General features: G+C 38.6%; 4 protein-coding genes across 11 annotated transcripts; 1 reads left to right on the top strand and 3 right to left on the bottom strand.

Annotated features, from left to right (window-relative positions):
* Nucleotides 1-394: 394 nt before the first annotated feature.
* On the bottom strand, nucleotides 395-3675 carry LOC140790125 (probable RNA-binding protein ARP1). Of its 3 annotated transcripts, none has more exons than XM_073140057.1 (6): nucleotides 3316-3675; nucleotides 3044-3221; nucleotides 2268-2418; nucleotides 1846-1885; nucleotides 1151-1391; nucleotides 395-690 (listed from the first exon to the last, which is right to left on the bottom strand). In XM_073140057.1, the coding sequence occupies exons 1-6, from the start codon at nucleotides 3481-3483 to the stop codon at nucleotides 653-655; spliced, it is 816 nt and encodes a 271-aa protein (XP_072996158.1). In that variant the 5' UTR covers nucleotides 3484-3675; the 3' UTR covers nucleotides 395-652. The 3 variants fall into 3 exon arrangements, with proteins under 3 accessions (XP_072996158.1, XP_072996161.1, XP_072996160.1); XM_073140060.1 differs by having other exon boundaries at nucleotides 395-678; XM_073140059.1 differs by having other exon boundaries at nucleotides 2268-2412; nucleotides 3316-3602.
* A 2168-nt stretch (nucleotides 3676-5843) lies between these two features.
* Nucleotides 5844-10601, bottom strand: LOC140790848 (PWWP domain-containing protein 5-like). Of its 6 annotated transcripts, XR_012109456.1 has the most exons (5): nucleotides 7878-10585; nucleotides 7696-7773; nucleotides 7498-7574; nucleotides 6917-7021; nucleotides 5844-6148 (listed from the first exon to the last, which is right to left on the bottom strand). XR_012109456.1 is itself a non-coding variant. In XM_073141140.1 (3 exons), exons 2-3 carry the CDS (start codon nucleotides 10402-10404, stop codon nucleotides 7706-7708), a joined length of 2595 nt encoding a protein of 864 aa, XP_072997241.1. In that variant the 5' UTR covers nucleotides 10405-10464; nucleotides 10548-10601; the 3' UTR covers nucleotides 7399-7705. The 6 variants fall into 6 exon arrangements, 3 of the variants coding, with proteins under 3 accessions (XP_072997241.1, XP_072997242.1, XP_072997243.1); XR_012109457.1 differs by lacking the exon at nucleotides 6917-7021; XR_012109455.1 differs by lacking the exon at nucleotides 6917-7021 and having other exon boundaries at nucleotides 7498-7773.
* A 1054-nt stretch (nucleotides 10602-11655) lies between these two features.
* On the bottom strand, nucleotides 11656-12035 carry LOC140791080 (low temperature-induced protein lt101.2-like). The gene is made up of 2 exons (XM_073141467.1): nucleotides 11891-12035; nucleotides 11656-11802 (listed from the first exon to the last, which is right to left on the bottom strand). The coding sequence occupies exons 1-2, from the start codon at nucleotides 11969-11971 to the stop codon at nucleotides 11719-11721; spliced, it is 165 nt and encodes a 54-aa protein (XP_072997568.1). The 5' UTR covers nucleotides 11972-12035; the 3' UTR covers nucleotides 11656-11718.
* A 1494-nt stretch (nucleotides 12036-13529) lies between these two features.
* Nucleotides 13530-15392, top strand: LOC140790878 (tetraspanin-3-like). Its single transcript, XM_073141188.1, has 2 exons — nucleotides 13530-14182; nucleotides 14735-15392. Exons 1-2 carry the CDS (start codon nucleotides 13652-13654, stop codon nucleotides 15077-15079), a joined length of 876 nt encoding a protein of 291 aa, XP_072997289.1. The 5' UTR covers nucleotides 13530-13651; the 3' UTR covers nucleotides 15080-15392.
* The last annotated feature ends 144 nt before the right edge of the window (nucleotides 15393-15536 follow it).

The raw sequence follows: 15536 nt of genomic DNA, 5'->3' as shown, positions 1-15536 counted from the left end.
TAGTCAATCTAGCCGATAATAAAGGTCGTAGATTCAATTACCCCAATGTCAATTGAGGTCAATTTTTTATTTTTTATTTTTTACTTAAGCATCGTATATATATAATTTGAGCTCATTACGTTTTTTTTTTTTTTGGTGAGAGAAATAATTCAGTTGTCCGATTTATACACTCCAATAAGATTTTTATTTGTCTAGCTTATAATTAGTTTTATAGCTCATTATCTATTAAAAATAATCAAACTGTATATTGGCCCCCCAAAAAAAAATCTCTTTACTTTAAACTTGGTTACAGTACAAACTACATAATGTGATCAAACTTTGAACAACATAAGAATGTCCTTGACGAGTGATAAATTTGATCAGAGAAGGAAGCAGTAGACTGTAGTAGTAGCAGTAGTAGAAGTAGATAAATATTATTTCAGGTGACACAAGTTCTATGAACCTGTTCAACTACAGCCATGAAAAGTTTACCATGAAATACGTTGGTAAACGAGCCGATGCGATACAATTTTGTTACAGATGTGCATCATGGTAATGCAGGTTAGAGAGAATGAAAGAATTCAATAGGCTGATCAAATAAATGGCAGAACTCGATCTTCATGTGCATGCTGCTTTGTTAACAGAATACGCCGCCTCCTTTTCTTGAACCATTTCAGCTGCAGCCAGTCACCTGTTCCACTGCCAAGCAAACTGTTTGCAAATTAGCAACAAAATGTTTTGAAACTGAGCTAGTGATCATGAGTTCAAATCTCGTCAGACCTTATCATCCACATCTTTCTTCTATTAAAACAACATAAGCTTAGAGGCCCTAGACACAACCAATTCAGCTTACCATCATCTCTAAAAGCTTGAGAGGCCATTTGTATTTCAAAATGTTGTATTTGTACAAGCAATATATAATATAAAATTAATAACATTCTCCGAAATATTGTAAGAAAAACATATGTAATACTCTTCCCTTATTATAGAAAGTTGAAAAAAAGAAAATGTTTTAACATCCACTAAATTTAACACTCTTGATTGACACTTTGAGACAATTTTATTGGACCTATAAAATAAACGGTTATTCAAAAATGCATGTTAACCCAGTATTTTCAAACACATCGCAGCAAACAACACATAAGTTGATAAGTGAGCATTAATGTGGTACCTGTGGAAGGAGGAATTGCAGAAGGTTTGGAGATGATGGTTGGAATGGCAGCCATGGCAGTGCCGGTTGTAGGAGGGAAGAAGTGAGCAGGGAGACCCATGCCCTGAGACTGATGGTGATGATAGTGATAGAAGGGATACATAGGCAGCATTGCATTTGGAGCAATCACTCCTCCTTGAGCTGGGTAAGAGAACTGCTGCCCTTGCAGATATGACCCTCCTCCTGCAGAGTGGCTCAGCTTCTGCTTTCATATTTAATACAACTACATCAGTATCTGCCATTCCTCATGAGCAACTATTACAATGCATCACAGCCCCACAGAAGGAGTATTCATCAAATCATTAAGGTTCCATGTCTAAAAAGAAACAAATTATCCTATTAAAGATAGGTCATTAGCACAAATGCTTTTTTTTACCCCCAACAAATGTCCGAAGGCTCGGCTTCATTAGTAAACCTTATAGGAACCATCACAAAGTATCCAAAACAGTCGAACAAAACCATTAGAATGTAAATCCTTAATAACTCCCTTTCATAATAAGAAAGTAAAGGGAAAACTTAGATGCTTGATTCGCAAAACTAAGCATCTTGTGAACTTTGTGAGTGACACTCTAAATCTTCATAGACTTTATCTAAGTTCCATCTCGGCTCCCCTAAAAGACAAATTTAATCACTATTATATGGTTCTGAAAACTTACTGCATTGTAGCCCACATCCGTCATGTAAGTGGGAGAGTACCTAAAAAGACAAAGAGATATTAGTTAGGCACCTACTTATATGAGCAATTAGAGTGGTTTAGCCTATAACTAAAATGATTATATATTTTTCTTTTCCCTTGCAGAGGTCACGTGCTCCACCACGAACACCGAACAATTACAGAGTTACAGGGTGTTGTGGGTCCCAGGTCGCAGGAAACAATGGGTCCACGTGGCAGCGACCGAGTCATGGCATGTGCGTTATGTGGGACCGTCGGACCGTACCCATTTGGACTCATCGTAATCGGATCGAATAAGAAGGAAAAAAAGGATCTGATCCGATAAGAGAGGTAGAGAGAGAGAGAGAGAGAGAGAGAGAGAGAGAGAGAGAGACACACACACACACACACAGATGGATTACATACCCGTAGGCGGCGGCGTAGAAGGGGAGCACACCCTGGTAGTGGTGGTGTTGGAACGGCGACGGCGACGGCGGCGGTGGCGGCGCTCCAGAGGGGTGGTAGTACCACGGGGCCGGTGGTCCTGATGAGACCCCTCTCGATCCAACGGCTATCCCTTTAACAAAAATTCATTTATTTTAAATTTTATTTGTCGGTTTTAATTTTCGAAGTACATTTACGATAAAACACATAATAAATAGGCCATATATGAATATTCCATAAATGCAATTTACGAGTAAGATATTTATTTTATAGATTTTATATAGATCTCTTTAACTATCGTAAATTTTATATACATCTTTAAAACTTTTTTCTTAAGTACACTAAAACCCCCTATAAATTATTAGAAATCTTTGACATTCTGAAACAGTTAACATAAAGATAAAAGGAAAAAAAATCTCTATAATATAATTTCATTTTTATATCTTTTATTTTAAATAAGGATATAAAGATCATAAAATTTTAGTTCAATGTGAGATATGTGATAATTTATTAATAAAATAATAATAAGAAATAACAAAAGAGAGATTTGAAAGGTTTTTTTTTTACTAATTTATGAGAAGCCAGTATATTGCATATAGAAATTCTCTCCATAAAATATCTAATTTTCTAAAGGTGAATATTTTGTACGGTAAAACTGTAGTGAAAAATAAAATGGGAGGTTAGTTGTTGGTTATGGAGAAGGAAGGAAGGATGTCACTTATTGTAATAAAAAGCAAACCAGGGGGTAGAAGTAGAACCTTGTTGGTGAGAAGCGGTGAGCGGCGCCGGATTAGGAGCCGGCGTGGCAGGCGGCGAGCCGCGGGGCCTGGTCTTGGCGCCGAGCGAAGCGAGATTGCAGTTAGCGCGGCGCCCATTGATCACCGGCGTGGCGTCCTCGCACGCCTTCTTCGCCGCCTCCGCCTCCTTGAACGTCACCTGCATCCCCAAAAAAGAAAAATCCCATCAAAACCCAGAAAAGACGAAGAAGCAATCCGACGGGAGGAGGAGGAGGAGGAGGAAGAGCTCTCACAAATCCGTAGCCCTTGGATCGGCCGGTGATCTTGTCGGAGATGATGACGGCTTCCAGGATCTCGCCGTACTTGTCGAAGTGGTCTCGGAGGGCTTCCTTCTGCGTCTCCCAGGCCAACCCCCCGACGAAGACCTTGGTGAGCGTTGTGTCGCCGAACTGCTGCCCCATCCCGGAATCACAGCAAAGTCGATCGGTTCCCTACCTCGTGATTCGCTTCCGGCGGAATGCGCAAGAGTTTTTAGAGATCGGAGGGAGAGGAGGGTTTTATAGAGGAGATGAGAGGGTAGAGAAGGTGGAGGGGTGTGGGGGGCATCAACATGCTCTTCTTCTTGTTACGCCGTTGCTGAGACTGTAACAGGAAACGGATGCATCTCTTTGATATCAATTATTTACAATAAACGTTTTTCTTTTACTTTTAATTTTTAATTTTCTTGGGACGGAATTATTTATCAAAAATACCCTATCTCATATAAAATTGCCGAGGATTATTATTATTATTATTTTAAAATGCCACCCAGTAAAATAATCTAATACGAATAACATATAATTGACCTACATAAGATCAGCCTTTACTAAACTGTAATTCGTGTAAAAATTTAGATGCGGCATCTAATAAATATATTATATATATTATTAGTCGTCATCTAGTATCAAAGCTAAATTTTAATTTATAAACTTGCGTGCTGACTATTTTGGCTCGTTATCTAACCCAAATAGCCTGGGAGATCCTTGGAACTAACTAATCCTTAATTGGGAATTAATCAATTTATTCTTTCTTAATTCGTGGTAGTTGCATCATGCTGTAATAAATAAAGTTCGAATTTTGACGGTGGATATTTAAAGGGTTAATTTAGTGAAAGCGAATTGCTTTAGTATTAACTTTTTAGTTTACTCTTTTTCAGGTCCTCAGGCATGGCTTTGCATGACCCATTAACTGTCTCTAAATTTTAAAAGTGATAAAGAAAGAACGAATAAAATTTTAAGAAGAGAACGTAAAATTTGAAGAACCTCTCTCTTATGATCTATTTACTACCAGGGGGAAATCAATTATTAATACTTTTATCCATCTCATCTCATCGTATTCTAAGATGAGGTTTTTACTAACAAATCCTGGACCACTTAAAACCTTTATTAAAACTCTCGTGCAAACTACCACCAAAAGCGAAGGTCCTCCAATTCCAACAGAAACACCGTAACGGTATTCTTTCCACAACATAAACAAATAAGTAAATAATTATAAGCAATAATATAACGCATTATATCATGACAACAACCCAAAGCTCCAAAACCTTCAAACATGTATACATATATGTATATATATATATAATAAAATTACAGCGTGGAGAGGTGAAGGATTAGCATGATGCAAACATTATCCAACAACATAAAGACAACTACTTCCCTTATGTCCCGCAGCAAATAAAGAGCCAAATCCCACCAGCTAAGCTCAAGTGGGCCACATGATCTCTCTCTCTCTCTCTCTCTCTCTCTCTCTCTCGCCTTCTTCTTCTTCTTAGTGGCTGTAACGTGGGCAACTGTACTGCAACAAAGTTCTAGAGAGAGAGAGTGGTCAGGTTGTAAGGTTTGACTGAGAGGGGGAAAGAAGGAGATGGGGAGAGAACGAGGACCAATGCATGGGCTGGGAGTTAGCTGGAAACTCTGAGACGTGAGCTGGCCATGGGGGAAAAAAATATAATGAAGGTCAGAGAGAGAGAGAGAGAGGGAGGGAGGTAATAGCTGCATGTTCGAAGGTTAAAAAAAGAAGATAAAAGAGCAAATCAAGCTTTTCCTAACAAATAAACATTGTGTTTAATTAACATTCTATCTTTTCATTGCAAGCAGGAGAATCACTGTGAAGCCAATATCCTTGACGAGAGAAGTCCTAGTCTTAGGTGAGCTGACTCAGTGAATCACTAATGGAGATACTATAAATTAATATTTTCTTTTTCTTTTTCTTTCTTTCTTTTTACTGTGTGTGTAGCTAAACTCTCACACCCAAAAATCCAGGAACTCAGTTGAATTTTAGAATTTTTTTTAAAAAAAGACCCTTTTAAACTGAATAATAAGGGAGAGAGAGGAACAACTGGGAACAAGTTTAGCCTAACCCAAGTTGGTTAGTTTTGTTTTTTCTCTTACTTTAATGCAGATTCTGGAAAGAAAAAAAATGAAATATTATGCTCTTAATTCAAGTTTATGGGTTTAAGTGTTTAGGGATTTATATATCCCAAGCAACCTGGCTACCTCGTGGGTGAGCTCATGGATGTGTGCTGGAAGGCAGACATGAAATGATGGCCACCCAATGGCATCTGTCATTCTTCTCCATGCGTTTAAGCTTGAGGAGGTGCTTCTCTATCATACTCCTCTTAACGAACTCCCTCCAAATTCTTTTGTTTTTATTATCATTATTTTTCTTTTAAAGCCCTACGGATGATGGCTATCGTAGTAATAATGAACTCCTCCAAATTCAGGTGAATGAATGGATTATGTCCTTTTGTTCCGTCTTGGATCCCCAATTGAAATTGCTAACATTTGATTTAATTAAATAACTATTATATTCTTAATATCTGAAACTGATCACTTGACGTTCATATAATTTATGAAGTTTTACATAGTTAAAAAGATTTATGTGCCGTAAAAGATAAATAAGAGCTCTAGTTTTGTAAACATAAAATGTCATCACCTCCACTGTTTCTTATTCCCACAACTAAAGCAACGGCAAAACAGTGGAGATGTGCAACTTGCAGAGGGGTCAAGTCTTTTATAAATGGAGTCTCCCACATTCTGTACTACCAGCACTCACTGCTGGCTTTGGTCTTTGCTTCCTTGCAACTTGCTGCAATGCAAGAAATCAAACATATGCCATTGTCATGCAACGAACGCCAGCTTCAAATACATGAGCAAATGCAGATGCTAATAATAGTAGTGCTCAACACAACACTTATTAGTTGTCCACCATGCAGACTTGCTGTACTATCAACAACAACAGTGGTGGTGGAGGGACCTTGAAATGTACTACTACCTACACAAATCCATTGGCAATTTGGGTTATCATATTAGGGTATCTCTTATTCTCTCTGGTACTTACCTTGTGATGGACATGACCTTTTAGACAATGCACACTAGGGCTGGACTCTAATGGGAAGTATCATTAGGCTAGCTGTGCTACTCTAATAAGGGAGTAGTTGTTTAATTGCAATGTGGAGCTCACTGTGTGGTTGCCATGCCACATCATTAGATTCTAAGTGTTTGTCCACATGCAGACTAGCTGTGAAAGCTAGCAACTTTAAAATACCAACTACATTTGGAGTTAAATGCAAGAGGTAAGAAGTATAAATCTTGCTTATATTACCTGAGTTAATCTGATTCAAAATTGTATCCTGATAACATTAATCTATTCAAATTTCTATTTATTTTTTACTTAATAAAAGAGGGAGAGAGGGCAATGAATCAAGCCCAATAGCCCAAACCAATCAACATAATGCGACAGTATGCTGAATATTTAATACAGCCAATCAAATAAACAGGTCAGTCCCATTACATATACGTCATTTGAAAGTAGATCGATCAATGGAGAATTCATCAGCAAAGTTAGCAGTATTACCTCATATAGCTCATGGGCATAACATAAGCATCTATAGAACGAAACGGAAAGAAATTATCATCTTCTAAAATTTTCTATATGGTGGCAAATGGAAAAGCTTTCATCCTGAAGCACAAAATATGAATCATATTAGCACTTCGCATAATAGAATGCTGCAAGGAAACTCTAGAGATTACTAAGTTAATGCATGAAAACGCTAAACTGAAAGATATGAAACTGGTAAAAATAAAATAGAAGCAATAGGAAAAACAAATACGCATGCTTAAGCAGCAAGTAATAACACCTGCAAACTTAATTAATGTTCTTAACATATGTATGCTAATATTTGTAGAAGCCTGTTCAACAACACTCCAAATCTTCAGACTGAGCACCATCTACAGTAAATAACCGCATGTATCCATAAGGAACATAGTTTTGACTATTTCCAAATCTAGCACCAGCTTAAAAGATTCCTTCAACTTAATCAACTAGATTTCAAATCATTAAAAGTGCAGATCTTCCACGACCAGAACCATAGATTAAAATGGAATCTCATTACAGGGCTGTCAGCAAAAGCAATTATAAGTGGAACATCAGCTTACCTAATTTATACAACAGTCCTTTATATTGCTCTAAAGCAAACAGTGCTCCTAGATCATATGAAATCTATGGCCTTGCCCTGTACACAAATGAAAAGGTAAAGATACATTGAAGATGATATGATCCTCATGCTTTTCTAACCAAATTCAACAGTTAGACAAGATCGCCTGAAAATGGCCCTAACAATTTGTGCTCCTTACCCAAGAAGGCTCACAGTGATAATCCATTTCCTAGCTCTTCAATGTGCATGGCATCAGACCCAGATGCATTTTCTTGAACTACAAAGGAACGGCATGGATAAGAGTGCGAACAAAATAAACAAAAGCTATATACCAGCACCCAATAGTAATAAGAAGCAACCAAAATGACGGGATACAATTACCTGGAGCATTTGGATTGCCACCTTCAATGGGTTTAACCTCTTTGTTGTCCTGCAATTCTGAAGAAGCTTTTGGGGTTGTCTGCGAGTAGTTAAGACGATAGCTGACAAGAGCTCGACCAAAAATGCTGAACTTTCCTGCACTACTGAATGCTACCTCTGCATCAGCACGCCTGTTGAAAACAACTCTAGCATCACTTGCTTCTTTCAGAATTTCTGTTTCTGCTTTCCTAAGGGGTCCATAACGACTAAAGAACTTGATGAGATCACTTTCAGATGGTAGGGCTTCTGAGTCATTAAAATGCAAAATGAGAGAAGTTGGTGTGCACACTTCAACTTTTTCTGTCAAATTGTTTGCCGAAGAATCAGCTTCCATTTCATGCTCAATATCAACTTGTAATTCTTGTGCTGTGCCCAATACAGGGACCGAGTGAAGAACCAAAGACTCCTTCAGACCCTCCTCGTTCTTCTTTTCCCCCTTAATATGAGATCCTCGTTTCCTTTTTTGACCTCTGGATACTGATTCTTCTTCAGCACTCTCACTGACAACAATATCGGACCAATAGGAATCTTTCATGTGACTAGTTGGGGACACTTCTGGATAGTCCAGCTCTGAGTTGGCTGATCTCCTTTTACCATTTCTACCTCCTATAATCTCCAAAAGCTCCTTATCATCAGAACAACCAGATGCAGAAGAGTCCTTGTATTTAGTGAAAAAGCTAACTATTGTAGAGAGAAAACTGTAATTATTTGTAGGGTCAGTTGCAGATAAACATAGTTGTGATAGCATCTCACTAGGGGAAGAATAGTCCATTTTAGTAACCAAAAAAGTATGAGGATCATCAGCAATAGCATTTTTTCTAGGTCTCCCCCGAGGTCTCTTTTGAGATGCTTCACCATTAGATGTGAGAGTTGCGGGCAACTTCTTACGTCCTAAGATATCAAATGATTTCTTCTTATTCCCACTGGAATCAGAATCAGAGTCGTAGACCTTACATTTCCTGCCTGATAAACGTGAAGAAGCTCGTACTCTAGACCCACTTCTGCCACCATCTACAGAATGAGGAACATCTCTCTTGTCCGTCAGATCAGACAGTCTCCTCTTCTTTCTACCATCTTTGGATGAGCTCCCTATATGCCTTGACCTTTCATTTTCAGAAGCTGAATGAGAAGTTTCTGTCTCTGGGGACTCTAGGTAATCAACATCACTTTTACCAGATCTTTTCCTTTTAGCACGTGAAATCCCGACATTTTTTCCCATTCCTTCACCCATGACAAACTCAGTAGGATCAGGATAACCCTTTGAGCGATTAAATGCCGTCAACTGAGCTTTAGCTATCACAAGCTCCAACCTATCGACACCTTCAGTTGGCAGCTGAGCTAACCCTAGGATATACTCAAGGAACTTCTCAGGCTGAAAAGAGTTGGCAATAAAAGAATTATCAACAGCAGCAACTTTTGTCCCTTCCCGGAGCCCTGCATTCTCAACCTTTTGGTCTTTTAGAGTATCGACAGCATCGGACGCCATTGCCAACTCCACACGCCTTGTGACCTCCACCAAAGATGCATCAACAGCCAAAACAAATGCCTCCACACTGCTCTGCTTCTCCATCTGCGAGAAGTTCATCTGGAACGGCTTCAACAGTGACTCATCATTCCAAGCAAAGGTCTTGTCCCCAAAATATGCAACTAAGAAATGATCCTTCTTCTCATGGGTCGATGCCATCTCTGATGCACATGAAGGATGAAAGATTTGGCCAGGCCACCAAGGATGGCTCTTAACCTTACCCCAGACTAAATCCGTGACAGAAAATCTACCTTTGTTCTCATCTTGGAACGGCGAGAAGTAGCTATGCAGGTAACTGTACTCTGGCAGATGAGGCTGCTTCTTTGGCCTACCTCTTCTCTTCAACACCTTCCCCGAGTCCTCGTCTTTCTCAACTTTATTCTCGTCTTGAAATGGCGAGGAATAACTGTCGCTGTGAGTACTATCAACTAAAAGTGATTTCTTCTTTGGCCTACCTCTTCTCTTCGCCACCTTCCCCAAGCTCTCATCTTTCTCAACTTTACTCTCGCCTTGAAACGGCGAGGAGTAACTGTCACTGTGAGTACTGTCAACTAAAAACGATTTCTTCTTTGGCCTACCTCTTCTCTTCGCCACTTTCCCCAAGTCCTCACCTTGCTCAACCTTACCCTCGTCTTGAAATGGCAAGGAGCAACTTTGACGGTGAGTAGTTTCAACTAAAAGAGGTTTCTTCCTCGGCCTACCTCTTCTCTTCGCCACTTTCCCCAAGCTCTCAACCTTCTTCTCCTCATCAACATCGCCTTCTTCTCCAGGAATCGTGTCAAATTCCTTCCTTTGATTGGACTCCGCTTCCGAACCAACCATACCCAAATCGACATAATTCTCCGCTAGGGTTTCGGACACGATCTCCTGAGCCTCAACGGCAGCACCGGAGGCTGTGAAATTAAGGTCGAGTCCACGGGAGGCGGACACCGGAGCCGCATCATAGAAAGGATCCGAAGACATAGGCCGAATAAACCCTAGAGAGTAGAAACCGTAGAGAAAACTAGTTTGCGACTAGAAACCCTAGAAAAAGAAAATCGTACTAAAAGAATGGAGGAGAAGATGAAGAAAAAACCCTAGAATTCTCTTGGAGCCCGAGAGCGTACCTGGATCTTTTTTCCCCCCCGTAGCTTATTAATGCTGAGTGAGTCGAAAGCGTTGGATCTAAAAGAAATGGAAAGGTCGATAGATTACTGAGGTGAGATATGGTAACTTTAGGTAAGGGTACCGCTCTCGGATGAGGAGAGATACGACGAAGTTTCTGCCGGGTCGGATAAGTAAAATTGTACTCGGATCCGTTTGACCTTATGATAGGTTTAATTACATCCTGACCTCTCGGATAAAAATTATTTTAACTTTCACCTCTTGTTTTATTATTTATTTATTTTCTCTTAACCCCCTAAACTTTTCAAAATGATAAATTGATATTGCTAAATTTTTTATGGTTATCATGGTAGTGATATTTATATAGGATCGTTTAGATTTAAGAGAAAATAAGCGTGAAACAAAAAAGAAATGGTTAAAATTTTTAATTTAGGATATAAAAAAAAAGGATTTTAAAGGTACTTTGTAGTACGATTTATATTCTTTTAATGATATTCTGATTAAATCAATACAACTATAATTAAAATTTAAATGCGCTTATATATTAAGATAAAAACTAGAATTTAAAATAAGACTAGTTTATAATAGAGTAGTGTGATAATTAGTTTTTAATGATTAAGGGATCAAATTGTGGAAAATAGCCTATAATTAAGAGGGTCAAGTGTAAATAACATTTATTTTTAAGATTTATGTTCCTCTTGATCGGATCCGGGTATGATAAATCCAGATCCAATATTACGTTCATACGATTGGTGGAAGAGGTGAGAGGCGTTATTCTTATATGGGCGGTGATTCTAGCGCGGGGTTCAAATTTTCGTCCGAGCGGTGGGAGAGGAGGAACTCATCGCCTTAGAGCGCTCATTTTTAAGCGTGATCTGATCGATTGGACGGTGGTGATGGCCGGTGGAACTTTTCTCATTAACTCTTTTGGATTTAGATGGCAATGCTTTAATTAACTCGGACCTCAAATAATTTTATTTGCAGAGAGTAAACCTGGAGCTGGATTCCGGAAGGCCATTCGGCCCAAACAAAATATTATTGGGCCAGATAAGGCCCAATAAGCGTCTTATTCCACTCCATTCTAAAGATAACTATTCAAAGAGAAAATAATTAACCTACAAAATATATTTTATTAAAACACCATAAAACAAACACCATTACATTAATCTCTCATCAACCTACTAATACATACAAGGCATATATTATTCCAGGTATATAACCCAATATCGTCAGCAGCAAATCGATCCAAAATTCCACCTGCATATATTAATTAAAACCAAGATGTGAATAAATCAAACTGGAGTGAAACCTCCAAGATGCGTAGTTTTAGTGCGAGAGGACTTACACCACATCCGTAGCGCAGGAAGACTCCCAGGGGTGGCAAGAAAATGGCCAAGATGACCTCCACGAACGTTGCAGAACCCATCTCCTTCTCTCACTCTCTCTCTTTGTGAAGCTATTATGCTCTTCTTCCTCACGACTCGCTAATCCTTACGCTCTATTGTTGGGTTACTTGGCTTCATTTTAGGATCTTATTCACGGGCGGTAGTACGTGGCGAGGTACTAACCGCCCCTGTTGACACGCGTCTAGGATCTTAGCCACGTACCAACCCCTGCCTTTGTGAGCGTTATTTTTATCGTAGATTGAATAAATTATTACGATAGAAAGAAGGGGTCAAATGGTCGATTGGGATTTCTCCACGTGGGGTCCGGACGCGGCCTTCGGCGCCGGACACGGGAGGTCACGTGCTCGCCCAAATTATTGTTATTATTATTATTAATTATTTCTCGTATAAGTAATAGCGTGCTAGTTTTCTCACCGACCATGTGGTTATCTGGTCCACTCCGGTGGTTTAGTTTTTGGACGGTGCCACGTCAGAAATAGATAGACCAAAAAAAAAACTAAACAACTAATTTTTATTATATTTTTGAGAATTTTATGAATCATATTATATTTTATCTATTTTATAATTTATACTTTGTATTTGAGATTTTTATAATCTGACTCCTAATTTTTTCTTATAATTCTTATTTAACACTCTTCGTTAATTTAAACGGTACGAATAACATAATATTTTATTATAATATATAAAATAATTTATAAATATCTAAACTACTCTTGTATTTTTCAGAGGGGGGCAAAAAGGAGAAAAATAATGATAAGATTATCTTAAGAATTTGATCGATATTAATTAATCAAAATAACGTTAGGATGTTAAATGAGAATTATGTCGATAAAATTTAATAATTTGAACTCACTAATCTTTTTTATTAAATATATCTAATATAATAATGTTTTATTTTATACTAAAAAATTAATTTATAATTTTGATTGACTTTTAATAGCACAGCAAAGACTATTTTTAAGAAAAACCTAACTTAAAAGTTTACAATATAGGCTATAGCGCATACGAAATAGTGATCCATTTAAGATAGTTCACTCTCCAAACTTAGTATAAGAGTTTTAACCAAAATAGGCAATACTTAAAAAATTATTTACCTAAATAGTTCATCCTCCAAACTTAATATTAAAGAGGTATATTTTGGACATGACAATTATCTACTTACTACTCGTAGCCTCAACAAAAACATATACTGCTTTATTATAAACAAAAAATTATTAATATATTAATGAAAGAAAATGCAGATAAAATACAGAATTTATAATATCATAATTGGGTAAATTGGAGAAAAATATTAGACTCAGATGTAGATTATACTAGTTTATTAAAAAAAACACTATAATAACTTATTTCAATATAACATCTCTTGCATGCAATGCAAGTATATGTATACAAAACTTATGATATGAATAAATAAGCATAGTTATATAGTACTTAAAAAAAGTACTAGATACTTGTTAATTAATTTAGGTGTTGACTTGAGGTAACTCAAAAATGCAACAAAATCTCACCTGCCAGTCGAATCTCGGGTCCCACCTCGCCCCCACTTTCTCGAGTGGATTTCGCCGAAAGCCAACACCCAACCTTAAATCACTCCACCACTCTCCTCCCACTTCCCTCTCTACTTCTAGACAGCAGAGAGACTTATCCCGGCATTATTCTCGATTGCTAGAATAAGTCCGGAATAAGTCATCCAAACACAAATGAGGGGAAGCAATAGCCTCATCGGAATAGCCAACTTTATCACCTTCCTCCTGTCCATCCCTCTCCTCGGAGGCGGGATATGGCTCAGCTCGCGCGCTAACTCAACGGAATGCCTCCGGTTCCTACAATGGCCTGTTATCATACTCGGGATCTCCGTCATGGTGATCTCCCTCATGGGCTTCGCTGGCTCGTGCTATCGCCTTACTTGGCTCCTCCGGCTCTACTTGTTCGCCATGTTCTTCGTCATCGCCGCTCTCTTATTCTTCGTCGTCTTCGCCTTCGCCGTCACCGACCGCGGCCACGGTGAGGTTGTGATGAACCGGTCCTTCCTCGAATACCAGCTCTCGGATTACTCTGGGTGGCTAAAGCGTAAGGTATCCGACCCTGGATACTGGGATAAGATCAGTGCTTGTCTTCGTGATGCCCATGCTTGTGGTGGGATGGGTCGGTATGTCAGGGATCCAACCAATGGAGTGCTCGTGCCGGAGTCGGCGGATTTGTTCTACCAGAGGAATCTCTCCCCCATTGAGGTGGGTTTGGTTGTGATCTTTACTTCTTTGTGCAATTTATGGGGAAAAGATTGGATTTTTATGAGCAGGGGAGGTAAAAGATTTGATTTTTTTTTATATCTTCAAATGGGTCTACTTCCATTTGTGTTTATTTACATGATAAATATATGTAGTTTATTCTGTTGATTTCCTCACCTTGCCCATCTACATGAAATTGCTTCTTTAAAAAATACTTTTGGAATCATTCAGCAGTAATATATTCAAACAGAAAATTCCATCTCACCTACATGTATGCTAGATTAGATTGAAATCAAGTTAGAAGATGGAGTAGTAAAAGCCAGAAAAGAAAGTAATGGCAAGCCTTACTTTGTGATGCAAGATTGATTAACAAAAAGAACTGGATTGTGATGCAAGTTAAGACAAGTTGAGAACTCTTTGTTGCTGTTTGAATGGTAGTTCAATTTACTCCAATATCTTCAGACTTCTTCACATAAGACATAGAAGAAAACACCATGAGCTAACTCTATTCACGGAGTATTTACTAGTTCAAGGATTTATTGTTTGATGATGCAGTCTGGATGCTGTAAGCCACCAGCGTCATGCGGCTTCACCTACGTGAACGAGACATTGTGGAATGCTGTACCAGGGATGATCGTCAACGATCTCGACTGTACTAGGTGGAGCAACGATCAACATGAGCTGTGCTACCAATGTGACTCTTGCAAGGCAGGGGTTCTTGCTAGCATCAAACATAGCTGGAGGAAGGTCTCGGTGATTAACATTGTAGTGTTGATCATTCTAGTTATAGTCTACGCTACCGGATTTTCAGCGTACAGGAACGCGAAAAGGATAGAGAATGATGAGCCATTCGGAGTCAACAGAATGACAAAGGCAAGACCAAGCAGATTCCATTTTTAACCAAACTTCTTGGTGTTGATCATAAGGATTATTTATCTTTGCTAAGCTACCTTTATCTGATTGCTAAGGGAGGGAGGAGAAGAGGCTGTGATTTTGGCCATCCTATTTCAGCTTAATCTGATGAAAGGGATGACTTCATCCTCTCTGTTGTTGTAATCTTGCATTGTTAAAATTTACAATGTCGTTTTTATTGTCGAGAACGATGTATTTTACTCGTCGGTGTGAGTAAATGTTGTTTGTGGATTGCTTTCAGCCTGTAATTATACATGAATTTGAGGGAATCAGAAACTTCTGTGACGAGAGCTATTTGAAATTTCTGGGAGGAAAATAATTAGACATAAGCAAATAGTGTTCATGTAGAGTAACTTCTCTTGGGCCACCCCAAGCCCAGTAGGTTCTAGGGCTTTGGTTAAGTCTAGCCCGGTCCAAGCAAAGCCCGTCGCTCACCCTTGTTATA

This window comes from Typha latifolia, chromosome 6, assembly GCF_019914945.1.
Source record: "Typha latifolia isolate L0001 chromosome 6, TyphaL0001v2, whole genome shotgun sequence".
Classification (NCBI taxonomy): domain Eukaryota; kingdom Viridiplantae; phylum Streptophyta; class Magnoliopsida; order Poales; family Typhaceae; genus Typha; species Typha latifolia.
Note: the sequence above shows the minus strand (reverse complement) of the source record. Positions and strands in the feature narration are given on the sequence as shown.